The 27,296-nt window shown below is 37.8% G+C and overlaps 1 protein-coding gene across 1 annotated transcript in view; it reads right to left on the bottom strand.

Moving 5' to 3' along the window:
- ABCC9 (ATP binding cassette subfamily C member 9) overlaps positions 1–27,296 on the bottom strand; it is a 58,695-nt gene that overhangs the window by 16,066 nt on the left and 15,333 nt on the right. Inside the window, exons 9-28 of the mRNA XM_034063174.1 lie at positions 26,416–26,550; positions 24,474–24,636; positions 23,805–23,845; positions 23,167–23,309; positions 21,031–21,139; positions 19,470–19,580; positions 18,437–18,509; positions 17,417–17,522; positions 12,971–13,009; positions 11,327–11,428; positions 9,865–9,949; positions 9,300–9,380; positions 8,168–8,305; positions 7,546–7,671; positions 6,893–6,989; positions 5,393–5,640; positions 4,318–4,466; positions 3,714–3,783; positions 2,752–2,909; positions 608–700 (exon numbers count right to left, since the gene is read on the bottom strand). Of these exons, the coding sequence (XP_033919065.1) occupies positions 608–700; positions 2,752–2,909; positions 3,714–3,783; positions 4,318–4,466; positions 5,393–5,640; positions 6,893–6,989; positions 7,546–7,671; positions 8,168–8,305; positions 9,300–9,380; positions 9,865–9,949; positions 11,327–11,428; positions 12,971–13,009; positions 17,417–17,522; positions 18,437–18,509; positions 19,470–19,580; positions 21,031–21,139; positions 23,167–23,309; positions 23,805–23,845; positions 24,474–24,636; positions 26,416–26,550 (2,267 nt within the window). The remainder of the gene's footprint in view (positions 1–607; positions 701–2,751; positions 2,910–3,713; positions 3,784–4,317; positions 4,467–5,392; positions 5,641–6,892; positions 6,990–7,545; positions 7,672–8,167; positions 8,306–9,299; positions 9,381–9,864; positions 9,950–11,326; positions 11,429–12,970; positions 13,010–17,416; positions 17,523–18,436; positions 18,510–19,469; positions 19,581–21,030; positions 21,140–23,166; positions 23,310–23,804; positions 23,846–24,473; positions 24,637–26,415; positions 26,551–27,296) is intronic.

Genomic DNA, 27,296 nt, shown 5'->3' on the forward strand with positions numbered 1-27,296 from the left:
GCAGAGAAAAAATATATGCATGGAAACTTGGGAAAATTCTCTGAATCTTGTGGAATTTATTTTCCAGTTTTGATTGACAAGTTGGGCTTTGCAATACTAATATCAAGTTCTGTTCTCCTGTAGCTTTCTTGGAAAGTCTGTCAATGCTGCATACTGACTTTCAGGTGGAGAGTGCTACAGTGATGTTAGCCTGACTGAGGAGTGGGTTAAATACTGAACTTATTCATGGGTACTTGGATAGCACAGCTTGTGGGATCTGAAGGGTCTGAAGAAGTGGTGCCTATGCTTGCCCAGCAGAGGAAAGCTCCCCAGTGTCCAAGTAAGGCATGGTTAAACTAGACACATTACAAGTTTAATTATAGTATCCTAAAAAGGTCATCATCTTTAATTCAGTGTAAAAGCCATACAGATAAATCAGTGCTACTGAAAATATGCACAAGTATGTAGAGACATGGCAAAGCAATAGGAAAACAACATCTCTTTTTTGAGATGTCTTTTATTGAGATGTCTGTTTACCAAATCCAACAATCTGACCTCAGACATGCCCCAAGCAAGCTTCATGCACCAGACCAAAACCCAAGCCTCCCTCATCATTCATTTTTCTCACCTGAATGCTCTAATGGTGGTAAGGCCTTCAGCTGTCTCAGAGAAGTGACAGAGTAAAGGTAGCTGGGTGCTGTCATCAAGTTCCTGGAGGTCCCTGGGAGTATGAAAGAAAAGCCATTACAATGTGAACATCTCTGTAGAAAATGTATTGCATAGCAGACAAGAACAGATATTTTATGTATTGCACATATTCTTTTCAGGATCACAGAAAACAGTGTTTCTGTAGTATAGAAAGACACTGACATGGGAATATCACATTTCCCTTTTGCCACAGGAGCCTTTGAATCATCTCCCAGCTCCTCCACAACTTAGCCTTTGGTCACACCTAGGCTCCTCTTTGTCCCACAGTGATAATGACATTATCATGTCTCTCCTGGATAAGAACCTGCTGTCCATTTTAGCCAGATCTTAATTACCTTCTCAAACATTCTAATTTATTAATATAATTACTTAAACTTAGAACAGCTGATTTTAATCTTTATAGCATGTTATTTGTGGCTCTTAGATCAGGTATAAAATACAGTTTGTATAGCTGTAAATTCATCTATTTTACTGCAACTCTGCCTGCTGGCCTAACAAAAAGGATGCCTTTCCATATAAAACTTGCCTTACTTTGAATATCTGTAAATAGCACAAAATGCTGAATGCAAAATACAACAGTAGTGTTAACATTACCACATTGGTTAAATAGAGACAGCAACGACAGAGAAATAATATGAATGAGAAATTCCCTCAATTATTCAGCCATGGTGTTTTCAAGACATGCATGGGACAAGGATATTTAAGTCTAAATTTCCAGTCTTCTGAAACAGGAATGTTTTCCAACCACAGAGACAAATACATCTTTCTCTAACACTCTGCCATTGGCATAGCAGCCAGTTGTATAAACAGAAGAGAAGCCAGATCTTTAGATATTTAAACTCTTTATCAAACTCTTACTATGCACACTGTTTTAGCTAGGCCAGGAGAAATAACTGCTCCATGATGCTGAATGTTACAGTATACAGAACTGAATTTGCTGCTTATGTTTTGATAAGTATGTCCTCTTTCAAATTTATGATGGAAAATACACAGAAGGTTTTGAGAGGTAGAATTGAATATACAACAAAGAGTCAAAGTGCTGCAAGAAATAGGTAAATATTTGCATTTCTAAAAATTAGGGAAGCTTATATGCCTACAAAGTACTGCATGCAACCAAGTTATAAATACTGGTGAAGCTATTCCTTCATCCTACATTTCCCAAGACTATTTTCTCTAGAAATGAATTGGAGGGATTAATTTCTGTTATGGATTGAAAGAGCACAAATCAGCCTCGAATGCCTCACAAATGATTTAAGAGAGGTCAATTTAAACAGATTTAAAAAAAGGGGAAAATAAGGCATTTGCTGATAGATTTCCGTAGTGATGCACTTGCAGAGCCAATGGGTGTATGTGTGTGTGTGCTGATTTACAGCTGATCAACCTTTTGCTAGCTTGCATGGTATGACTACTAGTACAGCATGTGGGAAAACTGAGTTTGGAGACAGATGGAGAATTTACTCTCATATATTAAATAAAGAAATAGTAGAATTTCCCTGAGGTCTAATACATCAGATTTTGCCTCCTTTTGTGTATTTTAAGAAGTTTAAACTGTGTGCACTGCTATGTGAGGCAAGACAGGGTGTCACTCATAAGACTACAATGGATTTAAACCCCAAAATTAGGTCTGCTGATTCTTCAGCTGCCCTGAGACATGGTGTACTGCCACATACAGCTTTACTTTGTAAACCCAGGAGGGAAAGAACAAAGTTTTCTGTTATCCAGGAAGTTATTTTCCATTCTCTACTAACCCTCAAAAGATCAGAGAGGAGCTTCGACTAGATGTGAGCTGGCTCAGTTGATTAACAAACTTCATGCTCATCTGACTCTACAGTCAATGGTGTACAAAAGTGATACAAACTAGTGTTACTTCCCAACTACCCTATTTGTAGACATGTTAGCTGGAAACATCCTCCATTGTATGTCTCACAATCATCTCAGGATCAAAAGTGGAATGCTATGGCTATTTTCTTCTTATACTAATTCCTATAGCTTTGCAATACATCACAATTCTTATGTACATTTTTTTTATAGAAGAAATTTTCAGGTCAGCTTTTTAATACATACTTGGAAGCAACTCTGAAGTATTTCTGGATGAAATAAAATGCTATCCCAAGCGGCACGAGAGCAACAAGAAACCATGGAGTGGCATAGGAGATCATTCCGATGGCTGACAGGCACAGTAAGGTGGACCGGGTAAGAGACTCCAGTGTAGGTGGAATGTGCTAGAGTGAAATGAAAAACACACATAACACAGAAACACTGGTAATACCCCTATATGCCTTTCATATAGAGGACCATAGGGAAAGTGGAATGATACCACCTTGTGCTCACTGATACTCTCCTTATGTCAGGAGTCTTTATATTTCTGTGAGTTTACTATTCAAATAAGCAGGGGTTAAAAGGTCAGTAGTGGTTTTTTTTAAAGGCCAGTGATTCAAAGATCACAAGGAAATAGGAGACATTTGCACCTCATTTAACTGGAAAGAAAAAAATTATTCTTGATATCCCAAATATTTAGAGGAACAGAATGTTCTTTCTCAGAGCCTCTTAATTTTCCTTCCATGTTCCCATCACCCTTACATTCAGGATTATTGCTTATCCAGACATTTTAATTCAGAGCCATAGTGAAAGCATCCCTTTTTCTCCCTGAATGCTGTAAATTCACATTTGCTACAGCCAGGATGCAACATTTACTTGTCAAGTATAATCCCATATAGTTAGTTATTATATTCTATACTGTTTTGAGCCAAAAATCTAGTGTTTTTCTAATCCGTATCTTCCAACATAAGCAATCAGACTGCATGTGAGGAAATTAAGAGCCACCATCTCCTACCATGCCTATTCTAATGGTTACCCGCCTTTATTACTAATGTGTGTGCTATTTTAAGTTTTCTATTATCATTCCCACAGCCTCTTTTTGCTACGCCCTTCTCCAGTGAACATTTTATTAAATCATTTTATTCAGTAGCTAAATGAAAATCTACAAAGCCAAGATGTAATAAAACAGAATGTATTGATATGTCTACCTGATCAATGATATTTGTATCAGCAGAGAAGCGATTTAGAATTAGCCCCAATGGAGTCATATCAAAGAATCTGTTGAACAAATTAGAAACAAAAGTTACCTTAAAAGGAATTCCAGTTGTGGATAAAGAGCCCAGTCAGACAGAACACAGAGCTATGTCCAGCACTTTTCTAAACCCAAGTGATAAATAACGTAACAGATCATAATGTCTGCACCCTGACTTTCTAAATGCTTCGTCATTCTCCCCGAAAACTAAGTCTCTGCTTCCAAAAACTTACCATCTTTCCTCCTGCTCTTTCATCCTGCTCCTTCATCCATGCTCCCTCAAGACTGAAGATCCCCTCTAAAGATCACAACCTTTCCCTGGCTGCTACTGAACCTTCCTGCATAGTACTGGGCACCAGAACTCAAGTTGAATTTCACATGTTCTTACATGGGTTTTTTCTCCTGATTATTGTACTAGTCATTTCCATTTTTTAGGGCTTGAAGAAAACAGGGCAAATGCAAGAACTTTTCATAAGGCTAACCTCCCATTTACAAAAACAATAGGTTTTGACTATAACTTTGACTGTAACTTTTCAGGAGGAGCATTATTTTTGTTGTACCTAATTGGCCCAAGGATGATCTTGTTAAGGAGATTATGGTGTAGGTTCTTGGCTGCTGTGAGGCCCATCCACTCCACAGTCAGAGATGTGATGAGACAAAGGACAATTCCCGCTCCAGAGAGGATGCTGAAGACAGCTACATGATAAGTCTAATAAAATGACAAATAAATCAATCCTAGATATAAACACACATTTCTCTTTTCCAGTAGGAGGTTCCCAAGGTATGTGGCACCAAGTAGCTAGTATGTCACATCTCTTATATGACATAATTTTGTTAATAGAATCTTTCATAAATAAACGAACTATGATGGAACTGCAATTCATTAAGTTCACATAATTAGAAGATCTGGCAGTACTAAGAACCCTCAACCTACTAGTGAGTAACTTTCAAGACCTTAAAGTGATAGTACTTAGAACTGTGAAGATTGACTAACCGGACAAATACAAAAGTATACAAACTGATAGTCAAGAAGCTTAGACAACCAAAGTAGAACCTCTCAAGATTTAAAGCATTTGAGAGATGTTAGAAAGTTCTACTTTATTGTATTCAAGCACCACAAAAATTCCCAGAGAAGATCCCAAACTAATCTACCAGGGTCACAACACATTTAAGTCTTCTAAAAGTACACTAAGTGGATTCCAGTGAGATATTTGTATATGACTTAAATTTACAGTTATAAACAGATTGTATTTAAGCAGTACATCTGAAGACTTATTTTTTTACCCTGACAGGACATTACTGGAGAGCCAGTACTTAGGAAAATGGGGTCATTGACTTAGGTGTTAAGAAATACAGATGGAAAAGTTTACTATGAGATTCATTTCTTCAAAAAGTCAATCATTTTTCTTACATCAAACACCGGCTTCTGTTTCAGTTTTGCATGTTTGAAAAGATTCATAAAATCTGAATTGTCTTATTTTTTAGCATGAACAATTCATCCATCCTATATAATAATCAATCTCAGTATAGGTATCTGTTCAGTCTAGCTGGCTTTTAGATGAACAGCAAATGATCACTTTTGAACATGTATCTTTCTTCTATTTTTGCCCTGTCAAGCATCAAGATATGGCCTACCTTATTTGTGCTCTTATTATTGTCAGCATTCCTGACTTCATTTGCATTGTCCCTGGATGTCCAAGTAGCAAGCCAGTAATCTATGGCCACTATAACTGAGTGTTTCAACAACTTTGAGAAAATCATCAGAAAGAGCAAGAAAAATCCTCCAGAGGTTAGATATCTCCAGCAGGTTTTCCATGGCATCTTTGTCCTGAGCCTCAGGACAGTTGACATATTATCATCTTCATCTTCTTCCTCTTCTTCCTCTGTGAGTCAGACATTTGATCAAGTTAGTGCAGATTCAATATTAAGAATTATACTTGGTTCTACTGGATTTAGTTAACTCCTTTTGTTTTGAATTTTAGTTTTAATGGCAAAATTCAATTTGTCATTTAAAACAAACACTCCAGGAATATTTTCGTAAGACTTGTGCTCTTTGCACAACTCTCCATAGTTTTGTTAATATTTTTGTAAATCAGGTCTTCAATACTGACTACTTATAATAGACACCAGGCCTTTTACAATTTGTTCAGCTGCTTTTATTATACAGTCAGCAGAGCACATTGGGTAGCATGGAAGATTCTACAAAGCTATCCAAACCTTTCTATCCAGAGTCTCCATCATCTGTTGCATGAGAGTTGAATTTTCCCTTTATTCAAGAGTACTAAAGTTTTGACTATGAAAAAACGTGATGTTATGTCTGCTTTTTCCATGCCTTCTGTGGACTATATGAACATGCCTTTTTCCCCTGTGTTTTCTATCATACCCCACAGTGAAGATACAGGTTTTTGTCAGTTTTTTTCCACAGACCGAAATGAGGGGTTTGGGAATAACCTCAACCTAAACTCCTCAGGAATTAAACTGAGAAAGTGTACTGATGACTGCACATAGTAAGAGGTGCTCTGCTCAGCTCTGCCAAAGAAGCATGAAGCCAACATAATATTTCCATTTTAAGGGCTCTGGCTCCAGCTCTGTCTATTGTACAGTGATTCAAAATGGAGCAATCTGGGATCAAAAGACCTATGACTTCAGATGGTAATCCATTGTGAATGTTGCAGGTGAATCACAAGGAAGCACTGTTAATAGCCAGTGGCCATTCTGAGATCACTCCAGTCAACATCACCATGATAATCCCTGCAATTAGGACTCCTGCTGAGTTAAGGTGAAGGTCTGTTCTCTTCCCTAGCACAAGCTTTCTGCTTGCCAGGGATGACAACTCCCTTTAGGCCTGGTCTAACATCCCAGGGATGTTCTTGATGGGTCTCATTGCCAGCTGCTAATATCCAACTCTTCTGCTTCCTGCCCCACTTCAGAGGTGTTACAATTCTTCCTGTTGTTTTACTTCTATCATCTTGCTCCTCAATATCTCTAGTCAGTACTAGTTAGCAAGAAATTAGCTTCTTTTGGTACACTCTAATTGCTGCACAATTTTTGACAAACATACAGAGAATCCCTTAAACAAGTCATATTGTAACAAGTAGAAGTATTGGACCTTCCAGGTGAAATGATAAAACGTACCTTCATCTTCATCTTCCAGTTGTGATTTGGATTCTCTGGGGTACATGGCCCTTCTAAGGGTTTTTCTCTCAAGAGTAGTCTGATCAGCTTCCATATCCTGTAATAAAGAAATTTCTTCATTGAGAGCTTAGCTTCCTGCCACTGTGGTAGCACCAACAGTAACCTCGGAGACTTTATTTGGATCTTTTAGTTCATAGCATGTGAAAGCACAGTATTTTAAGATGTATCTTTCAGAAAAACTTGTTTTGTTCACTTCCCTCTTTCTTCCATTCTTTCCTTCCCACTCTTCTGAAGTTAAAAACTTCAAAAATAATTTTTAGGCAAATGCTCATGGCAATAACAGAATAAAAGGCTAAGAGACACTTTAAGAAGACTCTTACTCCGTCCTTTGCCCCAGCAAAGGATCAGTTGTGTACCATAGTACAAAAGCATGTTTGATTAATGTAATTATACTTCCCATCCATGACAGATATATCACATACTTCCCAGACAATCTATTGCAGTCCTTAAAGTTCCTCAGAGTTTATGTGGGTTTTCTTCCTAATGTCTAGTTTAAAACTTGCTTTCTGACATTGCTTGAGTTTTTTTCAGAAATTAACTGAAATTTATTTCTTTTTAGAAATATCATCCTGCCCCAAAATGCTCCTTTTTACCTTTTCCAATTCTTGATCTTGGCGATTCATTAAGGTTTTCCAGTGTTCATATAGCTCAATATCCTTGTTTTGGATATCCTTTAGTGTCCCTTCTCTAAGCACCATGCCATCCTTCATTGCTATGATCTAGGGAGGAAAGCAGTCAATAGCTCTACTCAGCAACATAGATACCGTAATCACTGACCTGGATCCTACAGCACATGTCTCAGTATTGGTGAAATTACCATTATGGAAATTTCTGTGTTAATTTTGTTCAGTATTTTATTAATAACTTCTTCAGTTTGTAGACACAGCTGAGAAAATTAGATTTCTATAAGCCATGCTTACTTGTACTTGTAAAAAGCATGCACAAGACATAATAAGTAATAGTCATATTCTCAATCAAGTCATAATTCTCTGGTGGCTTTCAATCAAAAAAACCTACACAAATAATATAACAATAAAATTGCTCCTTCGATTATAAAACCTGCATTATATAAAGTGGCAGTTAGCCACATGACATATGGATTTAAGGAGAGACTCTATTACAGAGAAACTAAGTGATCTCATTAAGTGTTATGGTGCTAACTTCAAGTGGACGTTCCTCGTTAGCAAATCTGCATCATGGCATAACTTCTCTTACCCAGTCTGCATGTGGCAGATATTGTAACTTATGTGTCACCAGAACAAGAGTCCTCTTGTCTTCTTGCAGAAACTTCAGAATCCCTTCCTGCATTAAATGGTCACTTAGGTGAATATCCAGTGCAGAGAATGGGTCATCCTGTAATTAAATAAAAATAAAATATATATTAAAATGGGATACAAAAATTGGTTTTACTTCTTTCAAGAGTTTTTCTTTTTAATAGAAAGCATTTGCTATTACTAACATTTCATCACTCTGACTAAGACCTAGTCAGAGAGCTGCACTATGAAAGTAAGCTATAATCCATTGCTCTTCAGTTCATAGCAATGGACTCACTTAATTTTTGACATCTAGGTGTGTTCAGTGCTAGGGCCACACTGACAGTATGGAGTCATCCTGCTCAGGAACACTAGAACTGAAATTGCTCATACAAATTTGAGAATGCCAGGATCCAGAGCCAAACTTAGGCCTAATTTTGATGGGAAACTGACACAGTAAAATTAAAGCAGAGTTAGGAACTGTTCTAATTTCCTCCAAAGTAAACTGCAGATGTGCAGTCTTTGAGTGAGTGTGGCTACCAAAAAGACAGATAAGGATATTAATATGGAAACACTTCTTCTCTAAGAGCAGAAGTCCTTGGTTGATTTTGAAGAGGCTCAAACAGCCCCTTCATGAGCAATAACCTCCTGAAATTCCTGACATGTCCTGAAATAAGTAATAGAGAAGGAAAAGTTTGTCCAAATTCACAGCACTCTGCATGAAAGTGCTGAACCCTCAATCTGCTCATTGCTCATAAGTAGTTGCATTATGGTGCTTTTTCTTATCAGAAGCCCTGCTGATTTCAGTGGGACTATGTTGATAGCAGGTCACCACTAAGAGTGAGCAGAAGTCAGACAATCTGTTCTACTCTTCCAGTGTTAATCTCTGTAGGAAATCCCACCTTCACCAGCCTCCTAGTATGTGCTGACGCTGCCTCTGGTGGATGTTTATTAGCTAACTCTATAATTTGGAGTTGGAGTTCAGTACAAGTCCCTGTAGTTTTCTAATCTAACATACATTTTTCTAAAGCTAAATATAAGGAATGAGAGTTTTATTACTAACTTCCCATGCTCCATGTGGAAAAAAAACTTACCAAGAAGACAATGTTGGTGTTCTGATAGAGTGCTCGGGCTACACAGATTCTCTGTCGTTGTCCACCACTTAAATTAATCCCCTAATGAATATAATAGATCAGAAATACTCATCTTTGAATAAACATCATGATAGGACTTTGGAAATATGATTTTTTTACAACTGTGTAGAGATGAATAAAAATAAAAAGCTTCATTAAAACGTTAATGCTGTTGATAAACAAACATAATCCTCATATAATATCAGAAAAAATCATTACTCAGCAACTAATTATGGGTAAGTGTAAATTATGAAGAGCTTCTTTAAGCACAGAAGGCTGCTTAGACTGAAAGATGCAACCAATACTAGCATCAAATTCTGCAGGCAGAATATAGGAGACTGATCAAAAAATACCATTTGAGAAACATCTGAAGAAGGAAAATGTTTTCAACTTCTTTCAGTAACCCCTGGTGAATTACAGTTCTCTGCTAGGCTGGAAGCCTGATACAGATTTGATCTGAGTGGCATCAGAGAGCACCTTCTTAATACTTAGGCTAAGCAGACAAAACCGCATTCATATTATTTACCCTTTCTCCAATTTCTGTCTGATCACCAAATGGTAACAAGTCAATGTCAGGCTGCAGAGAGCAAGCATCTGTAACAGCTTTGTACCTGTAAAAACAACATGAGCATTGCAACTGATTAATCAGCCACTTACTTTGCTAACATAAAAGCCTCAAAGCTTGAATTTACTGCCAAGTTATTATGGCTTTGATGGTTGGGTAATTGAAGAAATTAATGGGACAAAATGATTATTCAATGACTAATCATGAAGCATTGTAAATGAAGCATCTAAAACTTGACATTTATTAGGTATCTTTATTGGGAAGCCTGCTTTTTAAAGAATCAATTACATAAGCTATTGAGTACATTCCTCCTTATCATGGAGCTGTTTTGCTGGACTCCAGAGTATTTGAAGCCATTTTTCAATGTGCTATTATTTTTTCCCCTTTATATGCCCCTTCATTTACTTCTGTGTGATATGACAGAACAAATACATCCTCATGATCTTGCCAAAACCAGGAAGCCACTTGCAAAACCTTGAAATTTGTTGTTAGATTCCTAGGTCTGTGGGGTATTGCAGATGATCTGCTGAAATGAGATTATTTGAGTGGTGTAATTCAGCCTGGCCACTTTGGTATGCTTGAAGTTAGGCTGATGGATGCGGTAGTTGAAGAATCTGGTCCCTGAAATTTTAGATACTTATCTGGATTTTAAGATATTTGCTAACTTTTACCAGGTAGGCATGGAGTCACACACGTTAACAAAGCAAACTCTGAAACAAATGAGATTCATTTTAATAACTTTAAACAGAGTGTTGCCTTTGAAAACATCAGCAATTTGTTTTTCCTCAAGCCAAGTCACTTTTTCCACTGCATTTGTCAGCTGACCTTTTTGAAGGACACAAGAAGCAAGTGCTGGATAGGAACAACATAAGCCATGCACCTCAGCTTTTACACTCCTTTCTCCTGTATTTCTAAAGGAAGAACTAAGGTTATTTCCTTGAGGCACCCTATCTTCATACACACAGTGTTTTTGTAAAGTGGCTACTCCAGTAACTTGATCACAGCAGGATTAGCACATAAACTCAGTGGAAACATGCCTAGAATCCCTATTTCCAGATTCCTCTGGCAACCTCAGGCTCCATTAAATAAAACAAAAACATGTCAGTAGTCTTCAAAGATGGGATTCATCTCACCTAACTTTAGCTGCTTGAAAAATACACACAGGGCTTCCGCTGTATTCCATGGAGAGCCACTGCTGTTGTGTGATTCCTCACAAACATCTTAGACATGCACTCTGTTTGGAAGGGGAGACTTGAAAGACTGATTTAAAACAGAAACCTTCCCTTGAGATGGGTAAAGTCAGGTTAGCTAAATCTACCTCAGTGTTACTGTGCATTTGGAACCTACAAACTTCTTCCAGAAGAAGAAGCCAAAAAACCCTTCAGAAGTTGCCAGGTGTTTTTGCAAGGGAGTTGATACTTACCTCTGCTTGTTAAATGGGCTCCCAAAGATGATGTTTTCCTCCACAGTTGCATTCAGCAGCCATGGCTTCTGAGCTGCATAAGCCACTGAGTATCTGTTTCTGCTGCAGACACAAAAAGAGCATTAGTAAACAGCAAAGCATCCCTATTAAGAAATGTCTGAAAATAGGTTTAAAATTGCTTTTATGAATGTACATTCATAGAAATACAGGGAAACACACAGGCCAAGCAACTGTTACAGAAGTGAAGGGAAGTATTTTAAGTTAGATTCTTTCGTTAGAACAGCACCCACTCTCACCTGATGGCAAAATCTACACTCTCAGTTGGATGTTATTCTATACATGGCTGGTACCTATCTCAATTTAGGAACTGAGATTTCAACCCAAAGGCAAACTATAAAAAATAAAAATAATTAAATTCTCACAAGAATAGATATTTGGGTGTGTTTTTCTCTAACATCATAACAGGTAATGAAAAGACACTGTTCTGATGGCATTGGTACACTTGACTTGCTGCTTTCTGAACTTTTAGATTCTTTTACATGGCCATACACACAAAATACTTTTTTCTTAGTGAATGCTTCTTTCCTTTAAGTCTATAGATCTTCAGTGGGTTAATATAATGTTGGAAAAGAGGGCAGTTCAATACAGGTTAGGAAGGAATCACTATGGTCTCCCAAGTATCTTTTAGATATACTTTAAACATGTTTAAATACCTAATGATGTGTACAATAGTGATATGAAGAGTCTTTACTTTTGGTGGTTTTGCCTATGTACAGCAGCAAAAAAGGTCATGTAATTTCAGACATTTTCCTAACATGCCCAAGACATGTGAGGAAGGTGATGTGAACTGGTACCAGCTTGTGGATCTGAACACCCATCTTCCTTCTCAGCCTCTTTGACAGGATTTCTTCCAAGCAACCATTTGATACAGCTTTGTGTGTAAGCATCTAGGAATTGCTGAGAGAGAGGGTGCTAGAGTATGAGAAATAGCTAGTTAGAAACAGCCAGTAGTATCCCCAGAATTTTAGGGGTTTTAGCAGTTCAGTATGCACTAGTATGAAATCTGCCCTCAGGGTTATCAGGTAGCAAATCATGGTGTGGGCTCCCAACTACAGCTATGTGTGCCACTACTTCTGTACCATTTATTACATGTTTTTAGTTTAGTTTGTCCTTCTTTTCAACTTGTGAGGCCCTTTCTCTAAAGGGGAGTCACCACTTGACTTCAGCTGGAGCACAACCAGCTCCCGTTCTTGCTCCATTCCACAACTGTCAAACTGGGTTACAAGCAACATGAAACCCAGTGCTGATCAGAAAACATGCAATCACATGGGAGAGTACATGCAATGATGTCTTACATCTGAAGTCCTGGCATGCAAGATATGGAGCACACTAAACTCCCAGCAATGTCAAATGGGAGCTGAGAGCACTGAACATCTTTCAGGCAAGACTGAGGTAGTGATCAAATGGCTGGAGAGGATTGGGTTCCACTAGGTTTAACACAATCTGTTGGTTAATCATATGGTTAATGATCATCAACACAATAAGAAAACATAGAGATGGCTGAAGGCTACAAAGACAAAGGTTTGTGGAAATTCTGAAGAAATGAATGAACGTATTACAATACACTAAAAATAGAAATAATACCTTCTGGGTGCTTCAAAAGAAGATTCAGTTTCATTTACACTGTAAGTTATGGTAAATGACATTTAGTAAGCAGAAACTACAGAGAACAACATTTTGTGCTAGTTTTACATACAGGGAAACTGGAGTTAAGTACATATTTTAAGGACTCAACATCAGTTTATTTTATCTTTTTGTTGTTGTTGCTATTAAGTAAAAGCCTAGATCTTCTCTAAATACAACAGTTTCATATCTATAGTGCATAGTGGCTAAACAGGCAAGTTATGTTATGAAATGTATTAAAAATGAAAAGTGCATTGCAAAACCTATTAAAAATGAATTACTAATACTGCCTGGACATATAAAAGGTTAACAAGCAAATAAGTTAGCTTCTTCACACAGACCTGCAAAAGTTGGTGACTACTGTCAAACTTTCCCTGGAGCAAAGGTAAGCTTTGCAGATACACCTTTGAACCAGAACAGATTTTGAACCTGTTTATAGCACTAAGGCTGCATCAAGCCACGCATGGCACTACAACACATAGGATTTCCTTGTCAACCTCCCACATCTTAAGGATCATATCCATGAAATATGTTTTGAAGAGCATGCAATAGCAGTAATAACACAGATGACTTTGCAGCTCCCTCTGTTAATTGACTTAATAATAGTGCTGAGGACATGAAATGGCAGTCAAAGCAGTTCTGGGCCAGCAATGGGGCTCATGTCCAGGCATAGCAACACATCACTGCAAAGTGCAGAACCTAAAAGAGTACATTTATGGCAGGTAAATGGAAACAGGCATTAGAAGGGACTAGAAAACTGATACTAATGTATTATTTGACTGACTTAAGAACAAAAAAAGGAAACAAACAAATCCTCCTCTATGAATCGTCCAGATGAAATATTTTACTACTGAGAGAGAAATGTCTGCTTGCCTGCTGGGATACAAGTAACTGCAGCTGCACTTACAAGCAGAGGATCCAAGTCTGGCAAAGGGCATAAAAATTCTAATAGCAGAGCCCTTGTAATGCCAGGCTTATGTATTATGCATGTTCCCAAAATGCCAGAACTGAAACATGTTCCTTTCTTTGCTGCACATCAGCTCTCTAAGAACTTTGATAATTCATGCTTCCTAAAGGACACAGTCAGTGTGTTTTCTTCATGCACCAATCAACAGAGAAAATACTACATCAGAGGTGAATAGGCCCCGCTGGTTATCTCATAAGAACTATAAATTGAGTTTAACAAAAACTGGACATAGCCTTGTAAGACTTTTTGCAATTCCAAACCAGATCTAATATGCTTGTCATTATAATCAAATAGATTATCTGAATGAGTGTTTAGGATCTCAGTTTCTTAAACACTTCTTTCTTGGTTTCTTCTTTTGTTCCATGCTTAGCTTGAAAAATACATTTTCATTCTCCCAGATTATGAGATTTCTGTGAGAACCCACATTTAGTAATAATCTCATGAATAAACACATGTAAGATTTTTACTGAACTGGGGCCCTCACAAATAACAACATTAAGTATTTGGTCTTATACTTCATCACTCTACTCACTCTGAAAGAGTGATACAATTGCAGAGCATGGGAGTGGGCTGAAATGGAAGCTCCTGAGTTTTTTAAAAAGAGCATTTTATTTGCCCTTTGGGATTAGTAATCTTTGCTTTAATTGCCTTATTTATTGAAATGTGGCTATTTATACTGTTTTTTTATCTGTACTATAAAATATACATATTCCCTAAAATTTGGCATGATAAGTTCAAGTCTGAAACAGTAGGAAAGACCAAACTAATTCGATGAATTCATCATTTTTATAAGATTTTGAATATATAAGATAAAATAATATAGATATAAATTTAAACTAAGGTTTTAAAGAAAAGTCAAAAAGTTTGGATCACTTTTCACTTTAAGCTCTGGACTTTTAAAAATAGACTAAATCATCTCTAACCAGTCCTGGATTCCACTGGCCTACAAAATGCAGAGGAAGGAGAATAAAGGGGTAGAAAATCTCTAGGATATCACTGTAAAAGCAGAACAAACCATCTCTTCTGCTAATATAGTCAAAGAATTTGAGGCAAGACAAGGACCAAACATCTACACAAATACTATCCAGCACAACAACCTGTTTGCACAGAAACCAGTTCAATGTGCAGAAAATGTATACCAGGTGAAGGGCTTCCACTTAGCTACTCTTCCCTGCTTGGCATCTGGAGACTTATTCTGACTGTTCAGCTTCGTGTGCATGAGGGTAATAGAAGTCTCTGCATATTCCCCACATCTGTTCCTGTACAGACCTAACTGAGATCTGAAACAACATCAGCTGAACCACTGCATCCTGACAGCTTATGCTTCATTGTTTAAGATTCTCTAGCTGATTGTGCACTGGGAAAAAAAAAAGCCAGCTCCTTCTCTAAGGTCTGTAATATGTCTGAGGCATATTTTACATTAGTGGTGAAGAACTGAGATTTGGCTGTAAGATTTACCCTGGCCAAGATCTCTTACCGAATATTACATTAAGATCTTTCCCTAAGATCCCAAACCAGTGACAAACTTAGCAGCAGGACATACAGCTCTCACTGCAGTCAATCACAACAACAACAGGGTATTCAAGCCCCATGATGGGCTTTCACAATGATGTATTACAGGATTACCACAATATAACGGGCTGTTATATTGTGTTATAATGTTTCCATCATTACTATTACTGTGTTATTATACCTGAATTTGCTGGGGAATTCACTTAGCCTGCATTTCGCCCCTGGATCAGTAGCTGCGTTAGTCATGCATGTGGAGTCACATGGAAAGGGATTTAAGAGTGTAAATAGGACCTTTATTATGGTTTTGTAAAATACAGGATCCACTTGGTTAAATACCTGAAGTATCCTTCTGTATTCATCTGTCTGTCAGGCAGTCTGAAATTATCAGTAGAACATAACTGTGTTTGCATCATCTATATCACAGTATCAAATTGTAGTTTGCAATGAAAAAAGTCACTCAGTAGGGCCTGAGATGCTTGCTAAAAGTTGAGTTGCTTGGTTATGCACAGACTGTTAATCAACTGACAATATGATCTTAATCTCTCCCAAACAATGTGAAACATACAGTATTTCATAAACTTCCATTAGTATCTTTCTACGATTTTCTCATTTTCTCTAACATTAAAAAAATTCCATATCTTTCTATAGGAAAAATGTATTTTTCAAATATATCTGAAAACAATTGTGAGAATAATTTTAAGGTACACTCTACTCATTCCTTGTATTTTAACTACTCAGAAAAAAAAGCTGGATTGTGATGTCAAAATCGTCATTATATATCCCAAACAAATAACTATGATGAGACACATACTCATTTTCCTTCAAAGCTTAACCTCACATATAATTAAAGTTAGTCTTGCCTTGGCTCCAACTGTACCTGCTACTCCAGTGAGATCATATGTTTGGAATAGCAGTCAGTGAAATACAGCTAGAGAACAAAAATGCCATGCATACTAGCACAGGAAAAGCAAAAAAAACCAGCTTGCAACATTGCTGTAAGAAAAAGATGACAGACCAGGTCACTAGTCAAGGGATGGGGCAACTAAGTATTGGTCTTTGTGACAAAATTAACCCTTTCTCCTTGAAAAGCTAATTGAGTTTGGCTTGGTAGTTTAAAGGAAACAGAATTGATGTTTAAAATCAAAGAACATGCCTTGAGGTTACAGCACATCCCTTCCAGTGCCTCTGCCCTGCCTAGGCTGGAAGTGTAGTTGCTGCCCCCTTAGTTTCTGCAGGAGGTTCTCATTCACTGATCCATGTGGATCCCACGGCCTGACCTCGCTGGCTGTCCCTCTTCAGCAACAGCTTCTTCACATCCTTTACTCTTTAGGTATTTGGCATTCTCCGGCTGCTTTCTGAACACGTTACTGTGAAGAGTAATGCTGACTTCCATAAGCGAGGCTTAGGCAGATACCAGGGAAGTGGAAAAGCATTGCTCACGTGTTTGTTGTTATATCACCTTTTCTTTTCCAGCAGCAGCATCACTGAGTAGGAATACAACCTTTCGGGTATGCTGGTGCCCTATGCATACTACTTGACTGAAGAAGTTCCATCCTGTCATGTTTTCACTGGTGCAAACAGTAGCACCATAACAATGCTGACTTCAATTATAGTGAGTATTGAAGCCTATTTGATAGCAGGAATATCCTTTCTATTCAGGTCATTTGCTAGGTCTAATATATTAGATATTAATTGTCAGACTAGCCTCTTTCTCTTCCTGAGCCATTTTGTTCTGCCTGCTCTGAACTGTGGCAAAAAAGCAAAGAAAATCCTCTGTAAGTTCACAGGTGACTTATTCCAGTGAAGATCTGGGTGATAACAATCATTCAACATGCAGTTCTGAGACATCAAGTTCACCTTTCTCACAGAAAATCCCAACTACCTCCTTCTTAAATGAATACAGGAATTAATAGCTATATGAAACATACCTGCTCCAGTGAACTTTTCCTTCCAGTGTCTGCATCTCTCCCAGTATAGCAAGTAGAAGTGACGACTTTCCACAGCCAACCTGACCCACAATCATTGTCATCTGACCTATGATAATAACAAACGCATTTTCAAGGAAGTAAAAAACCTCAAGTCGACAAGGCCCAAACAGATCCAGTTCTAGAGCATTTGAACTAGTTGGTTAAATTTGTTAACATCCACTACATAAATGGGCAATATTGCATGTATTCATCTATGGAAATATATACTAATGGACAGTAAAAGTACACACTAATCTCCAAAGGCATGAGACTACTATTTTGACATGCTTTATCACACGTCTAGGACCCTGTTACTGTATGGAAGTTATTTAGGGTCAAATGATACAATGTGGGGAGTGTTTATCCAGTCTGGGGTTGCATGTAAATTTGGTCCAGTCTAATAAAAGTGACCAAAACTGAAAGAAGACCCATTGCTCTCTTCTGTTTCGCTGTACTACTCCTTCCCTCCCACACCAGACTGTAATGTTGAAGAATGGCAGGAGAAGTATAATATATGAGTTCTGTGTCCCTGTGCATGCACTGGTAGCCACTGCTAGAAATAAAATACTGAGTTAGATGGACCCTTGGTTTGAATGAGTCTGGAGCTCTCCCTACTTCTTTTTTATTTTAGTCTACTAAAAATAATAACGAATATTTTTATAACCATCTTTTTGATATTTATTCTTACTCTTGACTTTGTTCCTGCTATTATAAAAACTATTAAAACTATATAGGTATATAAAAATGTAATTTTTTTCTTACTTATTAGACTTTAGGTATTCTATTATGGGTCAATATTGTATATATTATGGGTCATAGATATATGACTAATACAGTTCATGATCTTGTATACATTTTTAACCTTATTTTTTTCTTATAAAAATCGTAATGCATGCTTTTGTGTTTTTCACAACGTCAAGGAATGGGATTAGTAACAATTTAATATTACATATTTCACGATTGAGGTATGCATTATCCTACCTGTTGGGATTCTAATATTTATGTTGGACAACGTAGCTAAACCGCTTCCCCATGAAAAGTATCCATTGGTCACCTACAAAACAGTTACCATATGTCAGTTACACAAACATATGAGGAAAATGAAAAAAAGTACATTTAGTTTGGATTCAAAATATGTTACTAAAGTAAATCTGTGCTTAAGAGATGTGGTGAGGTAGGCTTATAAACAAAATCAAACCCAAAGTGAGGTTAGTAAAGACTGCAAAGCCCAGAAACATTTGTGAATGTTATGTACACAATTATATATACTGTATGAAATGCAATAAAGGGATGATCTTGAGCTGAACTTTTTTTTACCAAATACTTTTATTCTGTCAGGTGTAGAATAATGACCATCAGACTTCACAGGTGATAATACAAATAGCATAGCTTATCAGGGAATGAATCACTCTGCATATTGTGATATATAGCCACTTGTGAGTGTATTCCCAAAGTACAAATAGAATATTCATAAGGTTTAGGCTGGACATAAGTAAAACGTTCCCTAGTGGACCCTCCTTTTTTTGTGCAAACTTCCTCACAGGGCCATGAAACACTGTTTGCACAGAGCACATATATGGGGAAGAGCTGGCCAACATGACTTTAAATACTGTCATCATAAATGACACCTCAATAATCATTGTCAAAAGATGACTCAAAAGTTTTGTCTTGATTCTAAGAGTGAAAGAGTAGTGCATGGAAGGAAAGTAAAACAAGATGTGTATTAATTTCTGTGTTTCAGATTGTCTAGACTTTGTTCCTTTTGTTCCTCTGATGATGCCTCTTTGTTTCCTGAGAAGACAGGTAATCTCTATAAAGACCTTGTCAGCAGCTAATCCTTCTCACTTAATGTTCTGCCAAACTGCTAATTTATTTAGGGGCTTGTTCATACAATGGGCAATTTGCCTTTGGAAGAACAGCACCATCTGTTCAACCATCTGTTGGGCACTATCTGGTACTGTGCAGAGGGACCTACTCCTTGTAAAGAATGAGACAATATTTTCAGTGTTACCACCTTGATTGCAATATCGTCTATCTCCACAGGACGTGTTTGCTTCCTTGCTGGCTGCTCATAGCTTTCAAGCTGATACCTTAAGGGCTGCCTCCTGTTGATGGCCTTGGTGTGCTACATAGTGAAATGAAGAAAGAAAAGTTGGAATTCAAGAGAGTATAGCATTGGAAACCAATAAAACAAACAATCCATTCCCTCTCTTACCACCATTCTAGGTGAGAAGAAGAAACCAGTACTTTTCAACATCTGTGATAATAAAAGACATACTACTGTGACTGATGTAGGGTAATGTTTTAAACACCTTTACTGAAGCACAGGAAATATCTGATTTTTGGTTTCCCATGCATAACCATCCCAAACTTCATCTTTCTCATCGTCCTCAATCCGCTAGGTAAGTCTGCCCTGCCTGAGGTATCTCCAAACAAAACTGTCAGTAAAATTGTACTGACATGCAGAGTTACCAGTTTGGTTATCGCAAGCAGAATAGCTACAGGAGCAAGAAGCATATCAAATTAGCTTGTGCAGAGTACCTCACTAGTGTATAATAGTGATTATGGCACTAGCTTGTTCAGAGCTACCTGTGGTATTCATGAGTGCCACTGTATTGAGCTAAATTGGTGTAATCTTAGTGATTCCTTATAGCTGGGCTGTATACAGTGATTGATTTAATCTTTACTAATATTACCTTTAGTTTTCCCTCTCCTCATCATCTAGACTTTGTCTCTCTCTGTATGGCTGAGAGGTGGACAAGAGTAATAAAACAAATGCTGAAACAGTTTAATTTTTGTTTCCTTCATTATAATTGTTGACCCAGAAAAATGTTCTTTCAGGTTTGTAAACTAATTCAATTCACTCCAAAATATAACCTATTTTGTGCCAATCCTTTCTTTCTGTTGCTATCTATAAGTTTCAGTCACATTTCAATGTAGGTAATCAGACCAAAACAGGTGAAATATCTAATTTTAGAAAAGTGTAAAAATGAAAAAAAGCTGCAGTTTTTCCCAAATCATCTCTCTTGGGTTATTTCCCCCTTCAGAATTTACTCAAATTCACTGTATGTTTAGCACTCCAGAAAAAGAATTTTTGGAATGAATTCCTATTTCACAAAGTTTGATGTTGTTTTTCCCACCTCAGATTCTGACTTTCCCAGAGTAGGAACTGGTCCTACCTAAAGATGCTCAACATATGATGGGTTGCACTGGCAATATATGGTATAAACCTTGTCAGTTTATGATCACAGGAAATGCACATGGGTCTTTTATATAAACTGAGAAGGGTGAATTTGAACCATGTGTAAATGTGTTGGTGTGTTATGGGGGTTTTATAACTACTGGCACTTCAGCAATGCTTACATGTGTTTGGGGGACCCTTCATGTCATAGAAAGAGATCCTGACATAGGAGGCAAAACTGGTTTATATTAGAGTCAGACTATATTAGAGTCAGACTATATTAGAGTCAGACTGAAAGCCAAAACTCACAAGCCCTACCAGCTTGGCCAGTGGCCTTGTATGGGGCTATATGGCCTCTCTACTTTGAAATTCAGTGTCATAAACCAAAACTTACAAGTCCTGTGTGCTTCTTACAGGATTCATAAGCTACAGAGCTGTCCCCACCTCTCCAGCTGTCATCTCCAATCTCATCACTCAGGAGAAACTCATTCAGCTTCTGTACACTTGAAAGAAAACAGGACAGTGAGTTAAATAAACTCAGGTTTCCATGAGTATATTTTCATTTTTGTGCTGTTCAGGCAGAAGGATGTATCAGAAATGTTCCAAAGGAAGTTCATAGGATTGGACTCTCTGCCACCCTGATGGTAAGTGACAATTTATTTCTGTGGAGGAAGGACACATGAAAATAATTAAACATCATACTGATAGCTGGGAATGAAGAGGAGAGCTAGTCATGTGAGTGGCACAGAGTGGATATGGTTTCCACCTTGGCAGACTTATCTCTCTGTGCCTTTCTTATGCCTACACACAGTCATGATTCATAACTGAGTCATTCACCCACCTACATCCTCTGAAAATGACAATGCACTAGGTGCATCCTGAGCATAACTTTTGCACAGCTCAGAATAGTCATGGCCAGCCTTGGAGAAATGCAGCAAAAGCTCTTTTGCATACTTCTTAAAACTGTCCATTGGGAAATACAGTGCACAGGTTCAATTCATTCTTTATCTCAGAAAGATTTGACCATCTTTCCCCTGTGGAAAGGGAAATTTTTATGTCTAACTCCCATACCAGAATTTCAGTCTTAAATAAGTGTGCCAAGCAAGAATTTATTCTTCTAGAAGATGAGAGACCTTGTTCTGATCATCCCTATGAAGACATCAACCATTACTTCGCATCTGAATGACCTGAGAAGCTTTCATGGTGTTAAAACTACTCTTTAACATAAAATTGAGATTCTGACCAAAGTATAAGCACCTAATAATAACACAAATGAGTGCATAATTCATATACATGTATTTGATTGATGACACAGCCATGGGGTGGCCAAGCATGCATTCTTCATTCTTCACCTGGGGAACATGATGTTCATAGGAGAAAGATGTTAGGAAATAAATTTGCCAAAGGGTAATGTTTGTTTTGGCAAATATGGTCTTAGGGGTGGCCAGCAGTGTTAAGGAAAAGGTACACACCATTTTGATGTTAGGACCATGCTAAACATACTGCAGACATGTAGAGGCTGGGATGATTTATGAAGGATTTATGTGATTTTCCAGTAATCAGAAATAATTTTCTGCTTTGATATAAATAAACCATATTTAATTATATATATTTCTTTAAAGTGAGTGTGATGCTGGCAAATGACAGCTGTGGAGACTGATGTTCCCATGGCTGCTATTTGTTATTATTGTTACCCACCAAAACCATGCAGTGGCAGCTGCAATGCAATACCTTGCCAATGTCCCCCAGTCTTGGCAAAAAAGAACTGTTTCTGGGTGGGAAGATTAGTTTTGTCTTTACATCCTGCTGGTCCTTGGCATCTGACACACTACTGCTAGTCAGGTGTCAGCTTGTGCCTTGTGGGGCATCCTGGCCGTATGTGCGTCTACATAACTGCCCCATAACCACTTACTACCAACCAGCTCCCTTGACATTAACTGCTCTATGGCCCAGCACACAGGAAGTTGTTTTGTTGGGCTGTTTGCACAAATGAATGCCAGGAACATATACGTTTCTGATGAAGCAACACGTTTCATGAGTTCCATTTCAGGCTTTTTTAGATCTTTTCCACTTTGTGCCTATTTTTTCACTGTCCTGTCATGCAGATCTCTAACCCTCACAGATGAAACTCCCAAATATCTGCTTTGCCATGTTTCCTCTCCTGCATCTCTTTACTGTCATTCAGGGGAAAGGAATTTCCCCTGTAAGAGAAGTCCCATGTGGTTCAGTTTCTTTTGATTAATTCATCCTCCATTGTCCAATGTTCTTCCACCCACTCTGTTTCCTAAAAAAGTCCATGCTAGTGCCAGAATATGAGAATATGGTAAATATGAGCTCAGGACAATACCAAACTCTCCCTTAAAGCCCAATGCATCCTTTGTGGAGGTAGATAAGAGTTAAGCCAGTTGCTCTTCCTTGAAGCAGCAAGGCCAGTCTTGCAGGTAGAAACAACCTCTGTCTCTAGCACCTTCCCTGTTGTATTACTCAACATAGGTGCACAAGAGCTGCAGAAACTAGAAGGGCCCCTTACCTTATGATAGCCTTAACAGCAAAGCGAACCACTGTGGAGAGCAGGAACAGTGGTGTGACCAGGATGTGAAACAATGAGAGTGATGCAAAGGCCTGGGCGGGCTGCAGTGGCTTCTCATTGGTATACGCGTAAGTCACAAAGGTCTGTCACATCAGGAAAATAACATGTCAGGATAAGGACTCTTGAAAAAGATGGACAAGGACAGCAAGCAAAATATTATACTCAACTAAGGCCAATAATTATGTATCAATTTATTGGGAATCCCAGTAAACTGAAGATAAAGGTGTCTTCTATTAAAGTGAGATTTTAAAAACTTAGTGATTTCAAGAGGTTTACACATTTAAGAATGAAAAAAATTCTTTGCAAAGGTTTGTAATTGACTTCAGGGTTTAGATGAAACAACCCATAAAAATCATTCAGAATCTAATAAATCTTACAGGTTTTTTCACAGATGCAGAACTATGGTCATATTTCACTCAATTCTAGTATATGCTGTGAGCATATTCTGAGTAATGCCCTCAGAATTTGGTCTATGAAGACTCCTTGCTAACCAGCATACCATAGTTCTTCTAGTTCATTAGGCTGAGGTTTAAACATGCCCCTTTTTGTAAGGAAAAGTGGAAAACCCCATATCTTACTGCAAGAACAGCTGCTATTGGTATGGCCGCATTCATAAATACTGTGAATGAGAAATAAAAGAAGGATCAGATTATATGGAATAAGAGAAAACAGTTGTACAATTAGTTGTATGGTACTAGAAAAATCTAATTATTTCCAATTCAAATAACTGAAACTCCCAAAGGAAAATTGCTCTGCAGGAAGAAGTTTCCTTCCATGACAGAAACCTCAAGCACACAAGCAAATAAACAAAGGAATTATCTCATTTGCATACTTTAGTGAACTGGGATAAGAAGTTTTATGTGTGCACAATTATTATGCAACACAACAAAAAGATTACCCTCTCAGCTTTTCTACATTTCAGAAAGTACAATCTAATTCAGACACTGATTAATCTTTGCTCTAATCAGAGCTGCTAGTATTATCTGGAGTCTCCTTACTATAAAGCAACTCATAGCTGTAATGTCATATTGAAGGTGACAGAAAACTGGCTACAGAACAACCACAAGACATGCTCTGTATTTTGAAGTTTCTTTGTCATATATTAGTCATGACTTTTTATTTTAATCACATTACACACACACAAAATAGTGTCATAGGCACAGCTGTATCTTGCCTTAGTTGAAGTCAGAAGGAATGTTGACATGAAGAACTGGATCCATTTCTGAGCACTAAAAACAGTTACTTACTGGACAGAGATGTGTGAAGTGCGAAGGTTTTGAGACTGGTGAGTTCCTTCATTCTCGTTTCTTCCACGCTAGTACAAAATATGTGCTCCCAGGCATACAGCTTTAATAACTTAATACCTTTCAATATCTCATTGGTTTTCTTTAATCTCTCAGTAGAATAGTCCTTAATTTCAAAAGAAAACAAGGAGAAGACATTGGTTTGTAGTTTTAATGAAATGCTTTTTTCCCTTCTGTTGTAAAATTCATTAAAGATCTATAAGTTCATTTGTCTGTGATTTTGTATAGTCTTTCAGTTGCCATACTGAGTAAAACAATATAAAATTCCATGTTCTTTGGAGATACTAAAATGCTTACAAGCATGAAGGGAAACTAAGTGACCCTGTTCTGAAAAGAAATATAAAACAAATCATCTGAATCCTTCAAATAGAGGATAAAACTCAGGGAGGTGGATTATTAAGTCAATGGTGTCTGCAACAATAGACAGAAGACTACATGTGTGTAATACAAGATCCATTCTGGGATTCATAAAACAGGTAATGAAAATAAGTGAGATGTCTATTGGAGAGGGACTTTTTACAAGGGCATGTAGTGACAGGACAAGTGGGAATGGCTTTAAACTGACAGAGGGGAAATATAGATTAGGCATTAGGAAAAAATTCTTAATGTGAGGGTGCTGAGGCACTGGCACAGGTTGCCCAGAGAAGCTGTGGCTGCCCCAACCCTGGCAATGGTCAAGGCCAAGCTGGACGGGGCTTTGAGGAACATGGTCTAGTGGAAGGCATCCCTCCCCATAGCAGTGGGGTCGGAACTGGATGATCTTTAAGGTCCCTTCCAACCTAAACCATTCTACAATTCATGATTCTATGATAAGAGAATCATAAAACAGTAATCCTAAATTTTGGTAAAATCATAATGCAAAAGCTGTTATGAGTCAGAGGAACATAGAAAAGAGTAAGAAGAAAGATTCAGAATATTTCTGATATTATGCAAAGATAGATCCTTTGTTGGTATAAATTGGCACGACTCAACAGGACCTAAGTGTGCTGAAGATTAGATCCATGTCTAGAAACACAGACTCATAGAATCATTTAGGTTGGAAAAGACTTTGAAGTTCATTCAGCCCAACCACTAACCTAGCATTGCCAAGTGCACCACTAAACCATGTCACTGACACATCTACATGTCTTTTAACTACGGCAACCTGTTCCAATGTTTGACAACCCTTTTGATGGAAGAAATTTTTTCTAATATCCAATCTAAACCTCCCCTGGCACAGCTTGAGGCCACGTATGTATAATTTGCTTACTGAATATTAAGATAAAAAGGACCTTTAAATATTTGACAACTCAAACGTCAAAGGTTGATTAAAAAAGTTCAAGGGTTGTGAGAATAAAGTTAAAGATTAGACAAAGTACCAGAAAACACTTCTAATGGGTGAACTAAATTAGACAACAACATAAACTTACAGCACTCAAGAATGTGCAATAGATATTAATCCAGCAGTATCAGCTGATTTTTAGAGAACACCAAAGCTAGGGGTGAGAGCATAAAGTCTCTAGCCATTTTAGAGGTGGTTGTACACATTCCCTAGTAATGTTCTCCTATAATTTATCAGTCATATGTACTGTTTGCTAACATCATATGAAATACCACATCTGAATGTAGGAATAACACCCTTCCATTGAATTGAATTGAGATGAAGCTGTGCTAGCTGGGTGAAAAACACTCTCCGTAAATGCTTTTTTTCCCCACATTCTTGTCTGACAAATGTTTGGAAGGAAGAGATACCCACAGAAAAACAGAGAGATGATGGAATTAAGAGATGGCTTGCCCAAACCTCCACAGTGAATGCTCCCTAACAACAAGACCGAAACCCAAAACTCCCGTTTCCCTGTTCCCTGTCATTTCTGGATGACAAATGTCACTGAAATAATTTACTTACAAGGGTGCTCTTCTGAGCCTCAGCCAACTTTGTAGCTATGAAGTACTGTATTGGAGCTAGCAGTACAATGACAGCAGCACCCACCAAGGCACTCACTCCGAGTAAATTATAGAGTAGAATCACACCCATTATTATCTGTGAAGAAAAAAGCAACATGGGAAAAAAATATGGATTTCAGTATGCCAGAATGATAGCAAGAAAAAATATTTGTTATTGTAATAAACAGTTAGATGGTTCCAAGGAATCAGCTGAAACCCATACTTCAGAAGGTCATATTTGGAAAGTGTGGGAAATTAACCCAGAAGCCTTTATTTTTGACATTAACTGCATAGTCTATGTTACTGCCTAGTAGTTCTAATACCAGATAAGGTTTCCACAGAACTAAAAGGGCACTGAAATGATGGTGCTTTCCCCAAGGCATTTTACAGAATCACTGGCCTCAAGTCTTATGTACATGAGAGCTCCTTATATCACTCTGGAAATATTCAAAGGTCTTAGGACTGTCGTGAATCACAGTTACATTCTGTTGTATTGGTCCTCTTGCAACTGGAGACAGAGGGACGTCTAAGACAGGCACTAAAGCACAAAGCAGATGTGCAAGGTGCTCCTGAACTTGGTCATCAATGCCATGTAGCTCTATAGGAAAATACCAAGATGCTAGCTTAGCCCTGCAAAGAGCTTAGGAACACTTCCCACAGAGGCTTACTGGGGAATGGCTCTGATGAAATTACTGTGATTCTGGTTTCTAAGTTGATAGAAGCTATACTAAGCAAGCATTTTTATTAAAAGCTCCACTTTGTGGTACAGAGATGTCCTCAGTGTTAACAGGGCATAGAGAACTAGTTCCCTATTCCTTATTTTATTCGTATTATCTTTTAAGT

This window comes from Melopsittacus undulatus, chromosome 5, assembly GCF_012275295.1.
Source record: "Melopsittacus undulatus isolate bMelUnd1 chromosome 5, bMelUnd1.mat.Z, whole genome shotgun sequence".
Lineage (NCBI taxonomy): Eukaryota > Metazoa > Chordata > Aves > Psittaciformes > Psittaculidae > Melopsittacus > Melopsittacus undulatus.